At 45.6% G+C, this 23564-nt stretch overlaps 1 protein-coding gene across 1 annotated transcript in view; it reads left to right on the top strand.

Moving 5' to 3' along the window:
- The window catches only part of LOC119967641 (CUB and sushi domain-containing protein 1-like), a 2889858-nt gene that overhangs the window by 2315228 nt on the left and 551066 nt on the right, over positions 1-23564 (top strand). The window contains exon 27 of the mRNA XM_038800434.1: positions 21040-21231. Coding sequence (XP_038656362.1) covers positions 21040-21231 — 192 coding nt within the window. The remainder of the gene's footprint in view (positions 1-21039; positions 21232-23564) is intronic.

Below are 23564 nucleotides of genomic sequence, written 5' to 3' on the forward strand. Positions count from 1 at the left end.
GGTCTCAGCATTCTCCTCCACAATATTATCTTTTTCTTGAGTGAATACTGACGAAAAGTATTCATTTAGTATCTCGCTTATCTCCTCAGCCTCCACACACAACTTCCCACCACTGTCCTTGACTGGCCCTACTCTTACCCTAGTCATTCTTTTATTCCTGACATACCTATAGAAAGCTTTTGGGTTTTCCTTGATCCTACCTGCCAAAGACTTCTCATGTCCCCTCCTTGCTCGTCTCAGCTCTCTCTTTAGATCCTTCCTCGCTTCCTTGTAACTATCAGACGCCCCAACTGAAACTTCATGCCTCATCTTCACATAGGCCTCCTTCTTCCTCTTAACAAGAGATTCCACTTCTTTGGTAAACCACGGTTCCCTCGCTCGACCCCTTCCTCCCTGCCTGACTGGTACGTACTTATCAAGAACATGCAATAGCTGTTCCTTGAACAAGCTCCACATATCCAGTGTGCCCAACCCTTGCAGCCTACTTCTCCAACCAACACATCCTAAGTCATGTCTAATGGCATCATAATTGCCTTTCCCCCAGCTATAACTCTTGCCCTGCGGGGTATACTTATCCCTTTCCATCACTAACGTAAAGGTCACCGAATTGTGGTCACTGTTTCCAAAGTGCTCACCTACCTCCAGATCTAACACCTGGCCTGGTTCATTACCCAAAACCAAATCCAATGTGGCCTCGCCTCTTGTTGGCCTGTCAACATATTGTGTCAGGAAACCCTCCTGCACACATTGTACAAAGAATGACCCATCTAATGTACTCGAACTATATCTTTTCCAGTCAATATTTGGAAAGTTAAAGTCTCCCATAACAACTACCCTGTTACTTTCGCTCTTTTCCAGAATCATCTTCGCCATCCTTTCCTCTACATCCCTAGAACTATTAGGTGGCCTATAGAAAACTCCCAACAGGGTGACCTCTCCTTTCCTGTTTCTAACCTCAGCCCATACTACCTCAGAAGAAGAGTCCCCATCTAGCATCCTTTCCGCCACCGTAATACTGTCCTTGACTAGCAGCGCCACACCTCCCCCTCTTTTGCCCCCTTCTCTGAGCTTACTAAAACACCTAAACCCCGGAACCTGCAACAACCATTCCTGTCCCTGCTCTATCCATGTCTCTGAAATGGCCACAACATCGAAGTCCCAGGTACCAACCCATGCTGCCAGTTCCCCTACCTTATTTCGTATACTCCTGGCATTGAAGTAGACACACTTCAAACCACCTACCTGAACACTGGCACCCTCTTGCGAAGTCAAATCTGTGCTCCTGACCTCTATACTCTCAATCTCCCGTACCCCAAAACTACAATCCAGGTTCCCATGCCCCTGCTGAATTAGTTTAAACCCCCCCAAAGAGCACTAACAAATCTCCCCCCCAGGATATTGGTGCCCCTCAGGTTCAGATGTAGACCATCCTGTCTATAGAGGTCCCACCTTCCCCAGAAAGAGCCCCAGTTATCCAGAAATCTGAATCCCTCCCGCCTGCACCATCCCTGTAGCCACATGTTTAATTGCTCTCTCTCCCTATTCCTCATCTCACTATCACGTGGCACGGGCAACAACCCAGAGATAACAACTCTGTTTGTTCTCGCTCTGAGCTTCCATCCTAGCTCCCTAAAGGCCTGCCTGACATCCTTGTCCCCTTTCCTACCTATGTCGTTAGTGCCAATGTGGACTACGACTTGGGGCTGCTCCCCCTCCCCCTTAAGGACCCGGAAAACACGATCCGAGACATCACTTACCCTTGCACCTGGGAGGCAACATACCAAACGTGAGTCTCTCTCGCTCCCACAAAATCTCCTATCTGTGCCCCTGACTATTGAGTCCCCAATTACTAGTGTTCTACTCCTTTCCCCCCTTCCCTTCTGAGCAACAGGGACAGACTCCGTGCCAGAGGCCCGTACCCCATGGCTTACCCCTGGTAAGTCGTCCCCCCCACAAGTATCCAAAACGGTATACTTGTTACTCAGGGGAACGACCGCAGGGGGTCCCTGCACTGACTGCTTCTTCCCAGTCCCTCTTACAGTTACCCATCTATCTCCAGTCTTTGGTGTAACTACTTCCCTGAAGCTCCTATCTATGACCCCCTCTGCCTCCCGAATGATCCGAAGTTCATCCAGCTCAAGCTCCAGGTCCCTAACACGGTTTTTGAGGAGCTGGAGTTGGGTGCACTTCCCACAGATGAAATCAGCAGGGACACTGACGGCGTCCCTCACCTCAAACATTCTGCAGGAGGAGCATTGTACTGCCTTCCCTGACATCACCTCTAGATTTAAAAAAAAAAAACAAGAAAAAGAAAAGAAAGGAAGCAGTTACCTGATATTACCTCAAACCCTGCTCCCGCTGAAAGTTAAGCAAATTTAAAGGCACTCACTCACCTTCACGACAGGCCCCTGCTCCCGCTTCCCAACCACCGTGGGGTGGGGGGGTTGGTTAGAGGAGGAGGTAGGGTGGGAAACACTCACGAAGTGTTTCGGGTTTAACTGTCAGTTGCCAACAGCCCTTCCACAAACCACCTTCAACTTAGGCTGACCGCTCTGCACGTATGCAAATTTCCCCAGAACAGCTGATCAGTAGCTCTGCTCTGCTGCCCTCTGCTGGATGCCATCTATCAGCGTCCAGTCAACCTTGACGTTGTAGAATTAAGGGCATTGCCCTTTCTGCCAGCCATTGCTGAGGTTGTGGATGACTCGTTGCAACAGGGGGTCTTTGGCCATCCCTTCGCGGATGTGAACAATCTTCTCATCTGTTGCCAGGAGAGTGCTTGCACACAGTTGTACCTGCAATTCAATGTGCTGGATGATCTCCAGTGGTTCACTGGGTGAGTTGACGGAGCCGGACAATGCATCGGCGATGATGAGCTCCTTGCCAGGTGTGTACACCAAATTGAAATCATATCTTCGGAGTTTGACCAGAATTCTCTGCAAACGAGGCATCACGTCGTTCAGGTCCTTTTGGATGATGTGGACCAGAGGCCTATGATCCGTCTCAACAGTAAATGTTGGCAAGCCGTAGACAAAATCATGAAATTTGAGGATGCCGGTGAGAAGGCCTGAACACTCCTCAATCTGCCCATATCTGGTCTCAGTGGGTGTCATTACCCGTGACGCGTATACTACTGGTACCAGGATGACGAGTCGTCTCTTTAAAGCAACACCGCCCCAATGCCATCCTGACTCACATCTGTGGATATCTTAGTCTCTCGGTCTGGGTCAAAGGACAGTAAGACGTCTTACAACACCAGGTTAAAGTCCAACATGTTTGTTTCAATCACTAGCTTTCGGAGCACTGCTCCTTCCTCAGGTGAATGAAGAGGTATGTTCCAGAAACATATATATAGACAAATTCAAAGATGCCAGACAATGCTTGGAATGCAAGCATTTGCAAGTAATTCAGTCTTTACAGATCCAGAGATAGGGGTAACCCCAGGTTAAAGAGGTGTGAATTGTAACCTGGGGTTACCCCTATCTCTGGATCTGTAAAGATTCAATTACCTGCAAATGCTCGCATTCTAAGCATTGTCTGGCATCTTTGAATTTGTCTATATATATGTTTCTGGAACATACCTCTTCATTCACCTGAGGAAGGAGCAGTGCTCCGAAAGCTAGTGTTTGAAACAAACATGTTGGACTTTAACCTGGTGTTTTAAGACTTCTTACTGTGCTCACCCCAGTCCAACGCCGGCATCTCCCATCATGGGTCAGTGAAGGTAAGGACGGGTGCTGTGGTGAGCTTGGCTTTCATCTCCAGCCACTCTGTTCGGTGCTCCGCCTTCCACTCAAAGTCGGTTGATTTTTTTCACCAGGTTGCGTAGGGCCGTGGTGTATATGGCCAAATTTGGGATGAACGTGCCAAGGAAATTGACCATTCCCAGGAAGTGCAGTACTGAGTTCTTGTCCTCGGGGACTTTCATTGCCTCGATGGCTTTAATTTTGTCTGTGTCCAAGTGCACACCGTGTTGTGACACATGTTCCTCTGAGGTTGTGGACCAGATTTTGATATTGTCAACGTAGACACGAACCCCTTCTATTCGCTCCATCATCTGTTCCATGATGCGATGGAAAATCTCTGATGCTGAGATGATGCCAAATGGCATTCGGTTGTAGCAGAACCTGCCAAAAGGCGTGTTGAAGCTGCAGAGCCTTCCACTGGCTTTTTCAAATTGAATTTGCCAAAATCATTGGGATGCGTCCAATTTTGTGAAGAAGAGCGCATGTGCCATCTCACTCGTGATTCCTTCCCTCTTCGGGATGGGGTAATGTTCCCGCATAATGTTTTTGGTTTGATCCTTGTGGTCAATGCAGATGCGTAGGTCCCCCAAAGGCTTCTTTACGCAGACCATCGGGCTGACCCAGTCGGTTCAGTGACCTTGGAGATGATGCCTTTTTGTTATAGACTTGTGAGGTCTGCCTTCAGGCGCTCTCTACAGTGGAGCAGGGACACGTTGTGGTGCATTGTGCATCAGGCCGCAGTGAATCTTGTACTCATACGGCAGCGTGCTCATCCCGCTAAATACATCTGGGTACTGGGTTAGGATGTTATCGATGCTGGCCTGAAGATCCGAATGTGACTGCGTTGTCGTGTAGACCCTGTGAATGAGGTTCAGTTGCTTGCAGGTGTGCGCACCTAGCACGGACGCCCTGTCTGGTTTAACAATCTCGAAGCTTAAGCTTGCTTGTGTGTGTCGGCTGGACAGCTGCAGATGGCAGGACCCCAGTGCCTTGATTGCATTTCCATTGTAGTCCAGGAGTTTGCAGGCAGCTGGAAGTATTGTGGGGGGCTTCTTGATTCTCTTGAAGTCCACCTGCGAAATTAGGTTGGCGAGGCACCCGTGTCCAGTTTGAACTGGGGCAGTGGGTGACCTTCATCACTATGTGCCATTAGTCCTTGGAATCCACGGCCAGCATTGATTGGACTTGCGATGTGTCCGGTGTGGTGTATTCCCACTTCGTAATAATGCCCACTTGGTAAGTGTTGTCCAGGTATTCATCATCCGGATCCATCGCACTGCCTGGATCAGAGTCATGCATTCGGTGTTGCACACGTCTCATGCGCCGCTGTCGGAATTGGGAGTGCTGGCTCCTGACTGGTGGTGCAGATCTGCACAGGGTGGCATAGTGGTTTGGTTTCCCACAGTTTAAACAGCGCTTGCCTCTTGTAGGGCAGTTTTTAAAAAAATGGTTGGTGCCACAGTTCGCACACGTCATGACGTCGGTGTCATGATGCTCAGTGCGTCGTTGCGCATGCGCTGTGCAGTTCTCGGACGTCTGCACCTGTGCAGTACGGTTTTCGGTCGTTTCGTGTTCCTGATAGCATTGTGCATGCGTTGGGCCCCGGGAAAGGCACGCAAAATGGCCGCTTTCATCAATGTGGAGGCGCTGCATCCAGGAGATGGCCTGAACACTCGCTATCTCATAGGGGGCTTGTTTTTCACTTTCTACCATTTTGTACTGTGAATAACGATTTTTAGAGTGTTCATGCACAGTACACTTTCAACCGCGACTGGCAGGGTCATGTGCTTGATTTTCAATAATTGCTCCCGCAGAGGATCAGTGTGGACTCCAAGAACAATTTGGTCTCTGATCATGGAGTCAGTGATATCACCGAAGTTGCAGGATTGCGCTAGGAGTCTAACGTTAGTTAGATAAGAGTTGAAGGATTCGTCTTTACCTTTCATCCTCTGCTTGAAGATGTAGCGCTTGAAGATTTTGTCGGTGTCCACCTCGCAGTGGCTGTCAAATTTGTCCAGGATGGTTTGGTGCTTTGTTTTGTCCTGCCCTTCGGAAAAGTGAAAGGAGTTGAAGATCTCTATCGCATGGTCACCCGCAGTGGTGAGTAGAAGAGCTATCTTGCGAGCATCGTTCGCGCCATTGAGGTCGGAAGCTTCCATGTATAGTTGAAATTTCTGCTTGAACGATTGCCAGTTGGCACTAAGATTGCCGGTGGTCTTGAGCTGATGAGGAGCCTGAATCTTGTCCATTGTGCTTGTACTCAGGAGGTGGTTGTCACGGATCTTGCTGAGTTGAACTAAATAGATTGAACAGTCACTCCTGGCATCATGTTGTGTTATGCTGCTTCGGATAACACCGACTGCTACTTGATGCAGTCTTAACTAAAGGATGCTCCAGACTTTGAAATGAGTTCAACGTGTTTATTGAATTTTTAACACAGTTCTCAAATGAGTTCGACTCTCTGCTAATCTAACTGTAGTAACTCAGTCTAACTGAACCAGCTTTCTCTAAGACACCTGCTGAGGTGTGATGCTGCTGATGAACCCTGTGTAACTCTCTAGATGTCTGTCTGTGGAAAGAAGCTGGGTGTGAGTGCCTCATCCCTTTTATAGTGTTTATGTCATCCCCCCCCTTCTGGTGATGCCACCTCTGAGTGTCCTGACTGCCCATTGGTTGTGTCCAATTCTGAGTATTTATTGGTTGAATGTTTGCATCTCATGACACCTCTCGTTTGTCAGGCTGGAAGGGATTACAGAGACAGGATGTGGCGGGGTATTGAAGGAATTTAAAGCAAAGAATGCAAATTTTAAAACTGGGGTGTAGCTGGACCTGGAGCCAAAATAGGTCAGTGGGCTGTATTCTCCGACCCCCCCCCGCCGGGTCGGAGAATCACCGGGGGTCGGCGTGAATCCCGCCCCCGCCGGCTGCCGAATTCTCCGGCACTGGAGATTCGGCGGGGGCGGGAGTCACGCCGCGCCGGACGGCGGCCGCTCACAGCGGCCACCCCCCCCCCCCTCCCCCCCTCCCCAGCAATTCTCCGACCTACGATGGGCCGAACCGCTGATTCTATGCCGGTCCTGCCTGCATAAATTGGACGAGGTCCCTTACTGGCAGGACCTGACGGCGCGGGTGGGCTCCGGGGTCCGGGGTCCTGGGGGGGGGGGGGCGCTGGGGATTCTGGCCCTGGGGGGGGGGGTGCCATGGGGGCACTCTTTTCCTACCTGCCGGCCATGTAAGCCTCCGCCATGGCCAACGCGTTGGTGAACCCCCCCCCGCCCATGCGCTGGGATGATGTCAGCAGCCGCTGACGCTCCTGCGCATGCGCGGACCTGCGCCGGCTGGCGGAGTCCCTTCGGCCCCAGTTGGCGTGGCGCCAAAGGCCTTCCACGCCGGCCGGTGGGGCGCAAACCACTCCGGCGCCAGCCTAGCCCCTTAAAGTGCAGAGGATTCCGCACTTTTGGGGCGGCCCAACGTCGGAGTGGTTCACGCCACTCCGTCCCGCCGGGAACTCCCGCCCCGCCGGGTATAGGAGAACCTGCCCAATATCAAAATGCAACTAAACTAACTTAGATAGCAATGCAATACCGTGAATGATTATATACTGTTTCTCTGAAGCAGTCTGTTGCATGCAAAGCGAAAATGTTCTTTTCCCCATGGGTAAATAAGCAGAGATCAACGAAAAGGAAAAATAATTAGATTGCCAGAAAACTGACCATCGCAAACATGAGCAAATCAAGTAGAAAATGGAGCATACACTCGCTGGGTAACCACATGTGAAAAACTGAGAGTTTTGTTCATTTGGCTCATGGACATACTTGGTTAGTAAATTGACACACTTGTTTCATTTTTATACCAAAGCTGTAATGATGAGTAAGCATAATATTTTATTGAATTTTTATACTGAATGTATAAAAAAAATGGCATTCTGCATGGCTGAAATTAACACCAACCGGTACAGGAAATCCAATTTCAAAGACAAAAAAGGAAATTTAAAGAAATTCAACAAGGTTAATATTGGGACTTAAAATATTAAATGATGAATGGCAACGGGAAGTAAATGTGCCCTCACTGGGGAAAGCAAAGAGTAAAACTAATACCATCGGCGGGAGTCTCTATTCCTGAGACTGTGTTGACGCCAGGACAGGATTTGCGGACTTCCATGACAGCAAACCTGGCGCCACATCTGGACCGATTCAATAACCATGAAGGGCTAGCACCGGCACCACATGGAACAGAATCGATTTCAATGGGAAAACGGTGCAAGATTCGCCGGGTTTGTGATTGACACTCAGGAGGCTGATAAGCTGAAGTCTCATGTGCACACTTCACTCCCCACACACACGCATCCCAGCCAACATGGTGGCACTGGTTGCGCTGGAGCACGCCCAACCTGCTGATGGGTTGGCTGGGCCAGAGGGCACTTAGGAGGGTAGCCTGGGGGCACACCCATACGACCAGTGGCCCGAAGTTCACAGTGGGCAGTCAGTGGCGTGCGTAGCTACACGGCTGCTTTGCAGGCCGCCGCAATTGTGTTCCATACCCATCCACCCCGGTCCCACAGCCAACCTCCTGGCCACTCCCCGCTACTCCCCGGCCCTGGCAGAAGCCCCCCCCCACACTTCCCACCCCAGCCAGCAGCACGACTTTCAGCACAGTATGGCTATGTTGGACATTTTCCGTACCCCTCTCTCTTCCTCATCAGTTATACCACCTCTTTTACAATTTTTAAAAGCATAAGTGAACCTCGCCGTCAGGAATGCACCCCAGTGGAGGCGGAGAATTGCGGATGCCCAGGAGAATACCGGGTCAGGCCCGCTAATGATTGGTCAAAGGTGTTTACTGTACGTGCGGAGAGGTCCAGAGGCGGAGTGGAACACATTGATACTGGTGTCGAGGCACCGGAGGATGGTGATTTGGCGTGAAACCGGCACCTGCCACAATTTTGCTACCAAAACCGATTCTCCGCACAATCGCATTTCCCGATACTGCCGTCATCCGTTTGAGAATCCAGCCCCTTAAGTGTGATGGAACTCATGGGAAGTGGAGGAATTTGTGGATCTTGGAGAATAAATGTAACATGTCCAGCAGCAAACTGAAGGCCAGTTTTATGGCCACCCAATTTTACCTTCTATTGAAGCAGCGAAAATGAAAGAGAGGGACAAGATTAGCTTATACCGTTCACAGAGAGCAGAGTCAGGTGCAGTTTGTCATCCAGAATGTGTCGAGTGAGATGTTTAAAAAAAAACAAAGAAGGAATAAAGAAACTCTACACAATCTCTTCTTGAATTTTACATGAATTCCATGGCTATGATTGGCTCCCGACATGCTGAGCAGTACTTCTCCTTTCAGTGGGGACAGGTGAACCTGGCCTCCAATCACAGCCTCATATTGTGCATGACCTGTGGCTAGAAAAAAGGGGAGTGTGTTCACAACATCCTTGTAAAATGTTTTGAGAATGTGGCTGTCATGCTCAAATGGTGCAGATCGTGCATGCAAGATGTGAGGTGTGGGAAAGTGAGAAATGCAGTTACGGCGAGGGTAGGAGGTGCACGCAATATGAATAAGATAAAATGGATGAGGAGAGTTATGCAGTGAATTGACGGAGTGTGAATGGATGGAGGCAAGGAGATTGTTGTATGTCTGTTGGTGTGAAAAGAAGGTAATTCATGTGTAAAGTAAGAGTCTTGTCTTGGCAACTCTGGTGAGGGAGTCATCTAATTTCTTTCTGGTATTGCAACAATACCCAGGGCGAGAAGTATCTGGTATTGTTCTCCTCAGATACCACTCAATGTCAATGGTATTGTTGCCTAGAGGTCTTTCTGCCCTCTGAAGAGAATAAAATTTCTGTCCTCCTGTCCAGCATCTGCACCAGAGCCTCCAAAGCTCTATCAGAGAATGTATGTGCCTTCTCTGGACTTCTTGCAGCAATGTTTTCACATGTAGCTTCCCTGAAGTCTCACTACTATCAAGTGGTGGCTGCATGTTTTATTTGTTACAATAAGCTGCAGTCATTAGTCGCTACTCTCCATGTGCAAATTCAAGCATGACTGATTTTGAATGCAGTTGAATTTCTAAACAATTCTAACTACACTCTTGAGTTGATGGTGCAGAGGTGGGACGAGAAGGCCACTATTAGATCGGTAATAATGGAATCAAATGAGGATATTTTAAAATTAAACAATTAATTTAAGATGAAAGATGCTACCGAGTGGGGGTATTTTTAGAGTTTCTATATTTTAAAGTGCAACATGACAGAGACCAACTATTGTGGTTGGATCAAGTGTTATACCAACCTGAGGTGCAATGTACAATAGAGTGATTGAAGTTTTTGTTCTACTTCTCACACTTTGCAATCTTCATTTGCATTTTAAGCACTCCATCCCAACACAGCCCACATCATGAAAGCATTTATTTTGTTACCGTTAGGAGAGGTGTTCGATAAGGTACCCCACAAAAGGCTACTTAATAAGATAAGAGCCCATGGTGGTGGGGGTAGCATATTAGCATGGATGAAGGATTGACTCATTGATAGAAGACAGAGAGTTTGGATAAGAGGGGCATTTTCATGATGGCAGCTTGTTGGGGGTCACAGTTATTTACAATATATGTTAATGACTTGGAAGAGGGAAGTGAACGCACTGTTGCCAAGTTTGCGGATGACACAAAAATAGGTGAGAAGGCAAGTGGCGAGGGTGACACAAAGAGTCTACAGAGGGATATGGGCAAGTTTGGTGAGTGGGCAAAATCTTGGCAGATAGAGGATAATGTAGGAAAATGCAAGTTATGCATTTTGGTAGGGAGGTTAAGGAGCTGAATATTATATTATTTAATTCGAGAAAGACAGCAGCGCAGGGTTTTGGAGGTCCTCGTGCATCAATCACAAAAAGCTAGCATGAAATCCAGCAGGTAATTGAGACGGCAAACGTAATGTTGGCCTTTATTTCAACATTGGGAAGGAACGGGTAGCACGCTGGCACAGTGGTTAGCACTGCTGCCTCACAGCACCGAAGTCCCAGGTTCGATCCTGGCTCTGGGTCACTGGAGTTTGCACATTCTCCCCGTGTTTGCAGGGGTTTCGCCCCCACAACCCAAAGATGAAAGCCCCTAGTCGCCACATTCCGGCGCCTCCCGTACCAGCCTCCCCGGACAGGCGCCGGAATGTGGCGACTAGGGGCTTTTCACAGTAACTTCATTGAAGCCTACTCGTGACAATAAGCAATTTTCATTTTTTCATTTCAGGTGGATTGGCCATGCTAAATTGCCCCTTAATTGGAAAAAATGAATTTGGTGCTCTAAAAAACCATTGGGAAGGAAAATGGAATGTTGGCCTTTATTTCAAAGGGAATGAAGTATAAAAATAGGGATGTCCTGCTAAAACTATACAAGGCACTCGTTAGACCATGCCTGGGATCATGTGAACAGTTTTGATCCCCTTATTCATGTAAGCTATAGAATCCCTGCAGTGCAGGAGGAGGTCACTCAGCCCATCGAGTCTGCACTGATCCTCTGAAAGACGTGGGCCTACTCCCATGCCGTATTGCTGTAATCCTGCACATTGATCATGGTCAATCCATTTAACCTGCACATCTTTGGACTGTGGGAAGAAACTGGAGAACCCGGAGGAAATCCACGCAGACAGAGGGAGAGTGTGCAACCTCCACACAGACAGTCACCCAATGTCGGAATTGAACCTGGGTCCCTGACGCGATGAGGCAGCAGTGAAAGCCACTGTGTCACCCTTATCTGAGGAAATATATACTGGCATTGGTGGCCGTTTATAGAAGGTTCATTAGGTTGATCCCGAGTATGGAGGGATTTTCTTTGAGGAGAGGTTAACCAGGTTGGGCCTGTACTCTTTGGCATTCAGAGGAATGAGAGGCGACTGTATTGAGACATAAAGGATTCTTCGGAGGCTAGACAGGATACATGCTGGGAGGTTGCTCCCCCTTGTGGGGGAGCCCAGTGCCACAGGGCATAATCGCAGATCAAAGAGTTGCCTCTGAGATGAGGAGGAATTTCTTCTCTCAGAGGGGATTGAAACTGAGGCATTTATCGCAGAGGACTGTCGAGATTGGGTCATTAAGTATTTTCAAGGCTGAGATAGACAGATTTTTAATCAGTGAGGGAATCAAGAATCATGGGGGCAAGGTGAGAAAGTGGAGTTGAGGATTGTATCAGATCAGCCATGATCTCTTTGAATGGTGGAGCAGACTCAATGGGCCGAATGGCCTACGTCTGCTCCTATGCCTTATGGTCTTATAAATGGGGATTAATTTCAACATCCCTGATTTCTCCTCTCGCCATCCTTCCATAAACTGAAAGGAGCATTTGATTTTTGATTTCCCCCTTTATAAGTAATAGCATGTCTTTCTCAACCCTTACATTTGGCATGTCCCAACCCCCTCTTAATAACCAGCACAACAAACGTGAGATAAGATAAAGTTAGTTGGTTTATTTCAGACACGCATAAAACATGGGACAGGAGTTTTGCCATAGCAATATAATAATAATAATAATCTTTATTAGTATCACAAGTAGACTTACATTAACACTGAAGTTACTGTGAAAATCCCCCAGTCGCCACACTCCGGCACCTGTTTGGGTACACTGAGGGAGAATTCAGAATGTTCAATTCACCTAACAAGCATGTCTTTTTTGGGACTTGTGGGAGGAAACCCATGCAGACTCAGGGAGAACGTGCAGCCTCCGCACAGACAGTGACCCAAGCCGGAAATTGAACCTGGGACCCTGGCGTTGTGAAGCAACAGTGCTACTGCGTCCCTTTATTCATTCATACAATAAAAGATGGTTAAGGGAATAAAGGGGTGCAAGACCACAATAAAAATCCAATTTAATGTTTTATTGCAAGTCCAGAATCAAAGTTTAGTGGAGTGTTTAGTCAGTGAATAAGTTGGTTGACTCACAGGGTGATCTGTCTTTCCAGAAGTGAGATTTCCAAGAAGGGAGAAGGCAGGTAGAGTTGAATTAGTCTTGAAGGCACCAGTTCCAATGTTCCAGTAGTTCATAGTGTACATGAGGGACAGGTGACGGTATCTGGACAGACTTTCTGCTGCTACCTATTTGAGTAGACGGACACAGGCTGTTACCTGGAGTTACTGTTCTCTTTCGAGGTCAACCAGTGGCTGAGATCCAACATCTTATTAATTGAAGGAGTTCAGACTGCTCGCATCTTGGTCACGTGATAGTGTGGTTTCAGGTTGACTAATGAGGCCCTTGGTTGAAACTCATTGTGTTTTAGAACAGGTAACGGTCGAGCCATTGACATCACATTGGATATTAGGAGACACAAACTTTGCCCATGGATTCACAGCCTCTCTGGTGGCCAGAATTCTTCTTTAGAAATGCAAATAGGCTTTGTAACAACTCCAGAAAAACTATTTTTAAAGATGATGAGCCTCAGCTGGTTTGTCTGAATGTACAAATTCATGTGGTATGAATCAGGAGTAATGAGGGTAAAGCCTTGACCATTTTGTTCAAATACCTATTTTAAGAGTAGCCGGGCTGATGTATATGCATTTGTATTTTCCCTTCTGTCTTAACTGCGATATTTCATTAATTAATACTGGCCCCCAATAAAAGAAGATGTTCATGAAAAGAACATCTTCATCAGAATCTGACTTATGGGCCTGGATTTTAGTTGAGCTGGAATGACTAGGGATCCATTTAAAAACAATGGCGGGTATCCGATTCCTGACCCTATTCCTAGGGTTTCTGATTTTCAGGAATGGCTTTCAAGGGTGTCAACCAGTTCTGGCCACCAGCCCACATCCTGCACTCCTTCTTTGTTCTGCTCCATTGTAGAGGTAGGCATGTGCTATTCCTCTGCAGGTTTCATGGAGTCGGGCCGACTTTTCAAAGAGTTGTGATTCATGGCAAGAGGGATTAGGTGGGCAGGTCTGGGCCTTTCATCCATCAGTGCAGGCTCAGTTGGACTGAACTGCCTCTTCACTATACCATTTTCTGATTTTGTGACACTTGAGAGGTCATTGATATATCCTCACAGTCTACAGCTTTTTTTTCTCACTATCAACCACCTGACCAATTTTTGTGTCTTCTGCAAACTGTTTAATCATGCTCCCTTTACTTGTATCTAAATAATTGATATATTCCAAAAAAGCCAATGGTCTTATTAATAAGCTCTGCAAAATCTCACTAGAATTAACCTTCCAGTCACAGAAACACTTCTCAACCATTGCTGTTTGTTTCCTGCCACTGAACTAATTTGGATCCAATCTGCCACTTGCCTTGAACCCCACAGACATGTACTTTTCTGACTTGTGTTCTGTGTGGTACCTTATCAAAAGCCTCGATAAATCCATGTAGATTACATCAAATAGACTATCCTTGTCGACCCTCTTTATTACATCTTTATTAAATTCAATCAAGTCAGTCAGGCATGACCTTTCCTTTACAAATACATGCTGACTTTTCTTAATCAATCTTTCCCTTCTAAATGATGATTTAGAATCTCAGAATTTTATCCAATATTTTGTCCACCACCCGTAATTATTCTTTCTCTTCCCTTCTCATTTCTAAATGGCACTTTAACATTAGCATTCCTCTGGCACCACACTCATAACCAGAGAGAATTGGAAAATGATCCCCAGAGCCTCCACTATTTCTTCCCTTGCTTCTGTTAACAGGCTGGGATATATTACATCCCTGCCCATCACTTTCAAAGATGATATACCTCTTTTATTTGCTCTATTACTATGTTTATCACATCCAATATTTCACGCGTCTCATCCTGAAATGTAATATCTACAAAACCACGAGACCCTGTTTTTGTGAAGACAGATGAAAAGTCTTCAATAAGAAGCATGCCCGTACCTTTTGTGTTCACACACAGGTTATCTTTCTATACTCCACTTGGTTTTCTGCAGAATTAAGCTGTCGGTCTCAGACATAAAGCTCTCTTTTCTGTCTTACTTGAACAGTACACACCTCGGCATCAAGGAGGCTGCAGATTGCTTTGTGGGAACATTTTTATTCTGAACCCTCTTCAGCTCCTCCTCAAGTGCCTCTCACTCTGCAGGCACTATTTACTTTCAAGTAGCTGTTTCCAGTCTCCTCTTCCAAATCACATCTCAGCTTAGTAAAAATTGAGAACTCAAAACTTTTACTCCGCATCCATCTCTGGTGTTTTCCATAAATATGGTAAACCTAACTGAATGATGACTACTACTTCTCCTCATATTCTTTCCTCCACTGTCCAGCTTCATTCCCTGTAACTAAATCCTGAACTGACGCTTCTCTTGTTGGGTTTGCTACACTGGCTATGAAAGTTCTCCTGAATGTATTTCAAGAATTCTGTGCCCTCTGTAGCTTTGACACTGAATTTGTTTCAATTAATATTAGGAAGTTAAAATCCCCCACGATTACTGCCCTATTGATTCACCCAGAACTACTCCCAATGTCCTAGACATGTAAAGCTCTCCTTCCTCTACCTTTTCTCCAGCCACATCTCTATCTGCTCGATCCTTCTATTTCTATACTCTCAAACATGGAGCACTGGGAGTAATCTGGAGATTACAACCTTTTGAGGGCCTGTTCATTCTAGCTCACCAAAACCGCCCTGCATCCCTCTTTCCATTGATATAATTGGCATCACTATGGACCATGATATTTGGCGAGTCATCCTCCTGTCAACAACTAAATTACTTCCACTTCTGTAGTTAGCTCCAACAATTTGTAGCAGTGGTCTACAGAAGAGAAGCACCAAGTTGTTACCTGCCTATTTAAAGATCCTTTAACCTAACGTATAGGTTGACAATGTTTAACACCATTTCTGTGAATGTATTTTAATCTACAACAGCAACTATTTACATTTAGCCTTAAAAGTAAAAGGAATACCCTGAAATATTACAAGACACAGGCCAGAATTTTCCAGCCCCCCCCCCCCCCCCCCTCCCCACAACCCCCCTCTCTGCAGTGGGTTTTACAACAACCTGGAGGCAAGCTGCCATTGGTCGTCGACGGGATCTCCTGGTGCTGTCGAGTCCGTGGTATTTTGCATGGCTCTCCCGTCCTGTCGCCAGGGAACCCATGCCGGAGTGACGTCAATGGGACTGGAAGATCCAGCCGGTGGGAAAGGCTGGAAGGATGTACCCAAAGCATGACACCGAGCCATACAGGGATACATTAGTTCACATGACTAAAAGAGGTAGGTTTGAAGTAGTTTCTTAAAGAAAGAACACGAGACAGAGAGGTGAAAGGACTGATTTTTTGATGACATGCAGGTATGTCGGAAAGTTGTGGAGGACATAAGAAAGCTACAAAAAGATATGAATAGGCTAAGTGAGTGGACAAAGACCTGGCAAATGGAGTATAATGTTGGAAAATGTGAAATATCCATTTTGGAAGGAAGAATAAAAACGCATATTGTCTAAAAGGTGAGATATTGCAGAGCACTGAGATGTGGAGGGATCTGAGTGTCCTAGTGCATGAATCACAAAAGACTAGTATACTGGTAGGGGTGGCACAATGGTTTGTACTGCTGCCTCACAGTGCCAGAGACCCAGGTTCATTTCTGACCTGGAGTGGAGTTTGCACTTTAACCTGTGTCTGCGTGGATTTCCTCCATGTGCTCCAGTTTCCTCCCACAGCCCACAGTCCAACGATGAACAGGTTAGGTGGATTGGCCATGTTGAATTCCTCTTAATTTCCAAATATTGGTTGGATGGAGTTGCGGAAACAGGGCGGGGGATTGGGCCTAGGTTGAGCACTCTTTCGGAGGGTCAGTGAAGACTCAATGGGTTGAATAGCCTCCTTGTGCACTGTAGGGATTCTATAGTTCTAGTGCAAGTAATTAGGAATGTAACAGAATATTAATTTTTATTGCGAGGGGAATTGAATATAAAGCTAGAGAGTTTATGAATCAGTTCTACAGGGCATTATTGGTCTCCTTATTTAAGGAAGGATGTAAATGCGCAGGAAGCAGTTCAGAGAAGGTTTACTAGATTAATATCTGGAATGGGTGGCATGTTTTGATTGGTTGGACAGACTAGTGTGTATGGGGCAAACATATAAGATCCTGATGGTGGATGCGAAGCGAATGTTTCTTCTTGAGGAAGAATCTAGAATTAGGGGTCAATTTTTAAAAGTAATGGGTCACCTATTTAAGATGACGATGAGGAGAATTTTCTCCTTTGTGAAGGTAATGAGTCTTTAGAGGTCTCACCCGCGAGGCAGTGACAACAGAGCCTGTGAATATATTTAAGCCAGTAGTAGACAGATTCTTGATAAGCAAGTGGGTGAAAGATTATCTGGGGTAGATGGGAATATGGAGTTGAGGTTACAATCGGATAAGCATTAAGGTTACTGAATGGTGGAGCAGGCTCGAAGGACTGGGTGGCCAATTCCAAGCCCTCATTCATGTATTTGTACGTATGTTCATTCCACAGCTTGGGGCTCAGGCAGCTGAAGCATGTCCTTTGCTTTAACAGAGCACTTACTTCATGTTAAGGGTGGAAAATGAGATCAGGCAATATCCACTCTATTGCTATGCTCCCATTTGTTTCAGGCAGGTAACTACTGCAGCTTTGTGTTTGCTGGCCAGAAGTGCACATCACATACCAGCAGGATTGCAGAGCTGAGCCGGGAGTTTGCGTTCCCATTTAAATCATTCATGAATGGTGACAGGAGCGTAAAATCTCGTGAGAGGCCAAAATTGCATTATATATTAACAGGAAGTCTTAGAGTTATTGTGACCCCCCACCCCCGCCCCCCGCCCGTGACGTAATGGGATTCCCAATGTTTAAACGTTGGGAACCCCATTGGAAAAATATGATTATCAGGCCTCTGTCTGATATTCCACCTCCCACTACAATATCCATTCACGTTGATGTGAGGGTAAATTGCCACTGGCCTCCCACGGTGCGCACCTGATGGGAAGACCTGGTGGAGGAGCTCACCTTAGTGCATCGCCCGGGAGAGAGAAGGTCATGCCGAGGCAGTACTTTGATGCTGCCCCCTTGCACTTTCCCCGGGCAGTGTTCTACTTTTACTTTCTTGTATCACAGCAGCCTTTAGAAATGGCATCCCAATTTGAAAAAATGGGGGGACTCTTTCAAATTCTTTTTTCCAAGTAGCCATTTCCTGCCTGTAATTCACTGGAACTGATGTCAAGCATATGTCCCCCATGGTTTTCAACTTTTTAAAATTGTTGTTACCATATGCTTAGTCAAGTTATCTTGTGTGACTTGTAAAGTGCTATTATTGACATATCAGCAAATTGAACTTGTTTAGCTTAAAGGATTTTGCAAGCTATATGCAATACACTGGTTGTGATGCAAAACACTCAACCCTGTTTTCCGATAATGAACAATTCTGAAAATTAACAATTTATCCCAAGTAGTGAGGCATAGCTGATGATTTGTTCATTAGACGTTTAAGATTGCCTGCTCAATAAGAATGTTGTTTGCATCCACAAATTTATGATGCTTAGCTTCCAGAAACATTGGCTATGGATTAATCTTCTGGGATGGTTGTGGGCACATTTCAATGTATCAACCAACAACCTTGTTACACTTGTGCATGTTTGTAACTAAGTTGTCTGATAAAGACAGATCTTCAGAGAGATTGCTCCAACATCAAAGGAGACCAGATGAATAAAAAGCCCAGGGCTGGCAGTTTGTTTCCAGCTCTGGCTTTTGGCCAATATACTTGAAGGTACAAAGAACTCAGAGAACAACCACTTATATTTCACTACAAGAGATTCTGTCAGCTCAAGTGGTTGCTGAAAGAAGCTAAGATTGAATACAATCTTTGACTCAGTGTATATATTCTGAATTGCTGGCTGTGCGGTTTTGTATTTTGTTTGTGCCTTCGCTGCCATGAATTGTCCAATTGTAAATAAATTCTGTCAGTTGTTTGTGTTAAGTGGAACTGGTATTTCTTATCTCCACTTTGGGAAGCTGTGTGTGATGTATCCTACATGTAGTCCAATCACTATGATCAGATAATTCAATATCTTCTTCTTGAATTCTCTTCACAAATTCACTGCACCACTGGGAAGAGCCGTGATTTTTAAAATTTATTCCTGGGAAGACAATGAAGCGAGAAACAAATCCGCCTAAGCTGGGACAGGAATCAAAGTCCACGCTGTTGGCATTAACCTGACCCATCTGCTTAGCCGTCTAGCCTGCTGAGCTAACTGCTCCACCCTCGCCACCTGCTCAACCCCACCTCATTCCAATAACTCAACATGGTAGCAAATTTACAAAATGCCACGTTTTCACTTCGAGCCTTTTGCTGGAGGTTACCATCAGGCCACTTGAGTGATAGAATTCTGTTTAAAGAACTTCAAATGTTAACAGTTACTGCAAAGGAAATAACGTGTGATACTTCAAATGGTGCTTCATCCTCCCAAAGCCCCATTAAAAATAAAAGCAGGGCCTCCTGCATTATATAATTGACAAAGCAGGAAAAATATCAAAGAATTAGGATATATCACTGACCTCATTGGATTGTGGCAATAATGGCTGCATTGAGGGACACAGTTGAGAGCTAAAGTACATCAGTTGACACAAGCGCTACCTGCAGCAGTGGGCATCACTAAAAGATGCACCATGAACACCTGTTGGCCTGTTCCTCAAAGTTTATGCTGCCAAATGCTTGGATATTTTTGGCTCTGGCAGGGTGAAGGGGAAATGCCAACCCCATACAGGTAATTGAACTGATTATGGTGATTCATTGTTTAAAAGTTATGACAAACGTAAATATGTTTCTGCATCACAGATATCTGTAATTGCATGACAGGGATACTTAATTCAATAGTTCTGCAATACAATTGGGCGGCACGGTAGCACAGTGGTCAGCACTGTTGCTTCACAGCCCCAGGGTCCCAGGTTCGATTCACGGCTTGGGTCACTGTCCGTGCGGAGTCTGCACGTTTTCCCCATGTCTGCGTGGGTTTCCTCCGGGTGCTCCAGTTTCCTCCTGCAAGTACCAAAAGACGTGCTGTTAGGTAATTTGGACATTCTGAAATCACCCTCTGTGTACCCAAACAGGCGCCGGAGTGTGGCGACCAGGGGCTTGTCACAATAACTTCATCGCAGTGTTAATGTAAGCCTACTCGTGACAATAATAACAATAATAATTATACCAAACCTATTATTATTACCAAACCTCAAAAGTTATTTTAAATTGCTGCACTTGTATGATAATATTATTATCATACAAGTGCAGCAATTTAAAATAATTTTTGAGGTTTGGTTTAGGGTAAGGTCCGACACTAGTCAAAATAAATCACTGTGTTTAATGTGACTGACAACCTCCTTTTATTAGTTTCAAGTAATTCCTTATTCTAAGTGGAAACCCGTGTTTTATTTTTAAAGAGCATGAGTCTAAGAAATAGTTACCATAATTCTTAAGTTATCAATTTTCTTCTTGATGTGGGAATCTTTGAGTCGGGCTTACCTTCAAACTAGAGTAGTAACAATAAAGCCTTTCTGGTTAACAACTTCTGTTTCTTTCAGTTCTTGCAGGGCACTCCTGGAATTATCCCAACGCTACAGCCATTTCTTTAACTGCTCTCCTATACGTTAGGATAAAATTGAAAGATCACTGTTCAACCTGTTTGGGAGAAAGTAGAGTGTGAAACAAAAATGGGGAGAGCGAGTTCTCGGTGTCTGTGCCAGTCACTTGTTTGTTTGGGTGTGTTGTGCTGAATATTAGAAAACTGGGTGGTTGTGAGCATATAAATAAAGATATCCACCCAATATTCCTTACATTTAAATTAATGGAAGCAGAATTAGGCAGATTATCTGATGAGTATGTGCTTTCACCGACCTGGTCATCCAAAATTACCTGCATCCTGTGTATCTTAGAGCGAGGTCTGCACAGGTCTTATAGCATACTTGCCTCAGACCCAAAACCTTGGGTTGGAGTCCCATCCCAGGACTTCTAAGCTGAGGAAGATCATAACACAGACAAACAGGTTGAGTATCCACCTCCAAATCCTACCATAACACGCCAATGTAAGATGGTAAAATTCAGAGACATTCTTGGTCAGCCATGCAAGGGAAATAAAGTTGTAGACCCTATCATTACCACCCATAGCACTGTTTAAATAAAGTGCATGCTGCCACAATGACTCAGACCTCCTGAATGAACTGCAACACGTGACCGTGTGCCTTACAAAGTCATTTTCGAGAGCAGTTAAGAGTTAACTATATTCTGGTGGGGAGAGAGTAGCATATAGGATAGACAGATGAAAGACCATCAAGATACTGTTTGTTTCATTAAAATCATGTATCTTTTATTCATGCAGCTTCAACAGCCACTACGTGCAATGATCCTGGAGTTCCTCAGAATGGCACCAGAAGTGGGGACAGCAGAGAACCTGGAGATACAGTGACTTTCCAGTGTGACCCGGGTTATCAGTTGCAAGGAACTGCTAAAATCATGTGCGTGCAGGTGGACAACCGATTCTTCTGGCAACCTGATCCTCCAACCTGTACAGGTATTGCACAGAATGAGCAGTGAAACAGATCATCCATTTTTACATATGTTAAGTTAGTTCTTTAAAAAAATTGACCAGTGCAGTGGACTATTTAATAAGGGTGAGTGACTACTGTAGAAGACCATTATGGGCTGACTTTTTGTCTGGTGTCTGGACGTGTTTCAGTGCATAAATGGCCACACTTCATTTTCTTAAGAGAAAATACGAGTTTCATCTGCATTCACAACCCCTTGCTATTTTCCTCTGGTCTTATTGTGAGTTGAGAATGCCTCATGTACAAATGCATACCTGCTCCTGCTGAGGTCAGATTCCCCACTTTAAATGAGGGGCAAAAAATTTGATTTCCTTCTGCCCACAATTTCGGTCCAGTGGTGCGGGCTTTTTGAAAAGAAGCTTGTGGAAAAAATGAACAGTCTGCTTATGAGTCTGGAACATTCTGACAGCTAAGTGTAAAGTGTTTAGTTTAAGTCTAGGGGCTGGTTTAGCACAGGGCTAAATCGCTGGCTTTAAAAGCCAACCAAGGCAAGCCAGGAACACGGTTCAATTCCCGTACCAGCCTCCCTGAACAGACGCCGCTCGAATGTGGTGACTAGGGGCTTTTCACAGTAACTTCATTTGAAGCCTACTTGTGACATTAAGCGATTTTCTTTTCATACCTGCAGATCTCACAACAGGGATTATGTTGTTATGCATATGTGTTTCTAATGTAGTGACTCATCATAGGGATCCGTCTTTTAAAGGAAATTTGGCCCTTGTATTGACATGCATCATGGCGCATTTCAATGGAGAAAGCACCCTAATTCAATGAAAAAGCATCAAAATGCCCTGTCAGCCTGTGCTGTCACCTTTTCTACTGTGATTTATATGGCTCTAGCTTGATGGAGACTTGCAAGAAATCTAACTAATTGTTCCCTTCCATTGATTGACAATCTCTCTGCTTTGTAACTGAAATGAATACCTGCTATTAATACATAGAACAGTGCAGCACAGTACAGGCCCTTCGGCCCACGATGTTGTGCCGACCACTTATCCTAATCTAAGATCAACCTAACCTATAGCCCTTCAATTTACTGCTGTCCATGTGCCTGGCCAAGAATCGCTTAAAATTCCCTAACGATTCTGACTCCACCACCTCTGCTGGCAGTGCATTCCACACACCCATCACTCTCTGTGTCAAGAACCTACCTCTGACATATCCCCTATATCTTCCTCCAATCACCTTAAAATTATGTCCCCTCCTGACAGGCATTTCCACCCAGGGGAAAAGTCTCTGGCTATCCACTCTATCCATACCTCTCATCACCTGTACACCTCTATCAAGTCACCTCTCTTCCTTCTTCGCTCCAGTGAGAAAAGCCCTAGCTTTCTCAACCTTTCTTCATAAGAAATGCTCTCCAGTCCAGGCAGCATCCTGGTAAATCTCCTCTGTACCCTCTCCAAAGCATCCACATCCTTCCTATAATGAGGTGACTAGAACTGGACACAATATTCCAAGAGTGGTCTATCTAGGGTTTTATAAAGCTGCAGCAAAACCTCACGGCTCTTAAACGCAATCCCCCTGTTAATGAAAGCCAACACGTCATACGGCTTCTTAACAACCCTATCTACCTGGGTGGCAACATTGAGGGATCTATGTACGTGGACCCCAAGATCCCTCTGTTCCCCCACACTTCCAAGAATCCTGCCTTTAACCCTGTATTCAGCCTTCAAATTGGATCTTACAAAATGAATCACCACATTTATCTCGGTTGAACTCCATCTGCCACTTCTCAGCCCAGTTCTGCATCCTGTCAATGTCCTATTGTAACCTGCAACAACCCTCAACACTATCTACAACTCCACCAACCATCGTGTCATCGGATTTCGATTTGGATTGGATTAGGATGTTCGGTCTCACCCGTGATGGGAATCGGCACAGGCGGAACAGAAAATTTGGAGAGCAGCCAAAGGTCCATTTAATTGGGTGAGAATTTCTGGGAATCTCACCCAACGCCACACAAACCATCTCATGTGTGTGCGTGCATACATACACACACATGCACGCACATGTCATGCAGACGTACATATGTTTTCCACATGGCAAGCCTGTGGTTTCTCGAATGAATTTGATATTTTAGAGTTGAAATTAGGATTCCTGCAAAGCGACAGGTTGTGAGGTTTAGGGCGAGATTTACCCATTAACCTGCCGCTTCTTTTTCTGGTCCCATTGTCAATGCATTTCCTGTGGACTTCACCCCTCTTGCCGGGAAACCCACACACGGTTTGTGGAACAGGAATATCCCACCAGAGTGAACAGACAGTAAATTCCATCCATAATGTCGTCGAATATCTAG

Source organism: Scyliorhinus canicula, chromosome 6 (genome assembly GCF_902713615.1).
Source record: "Scyliorhinus canicula chromosome 6, sScyCan1.1, whole genome shotgun sequence".
NCBI lineage: Eukaryota > Metazoa > Chordata > Chondrichthyes > Carcharhiniformes > Scyliorhinidae > Scyliorhinus > Scyliorhinus canicula.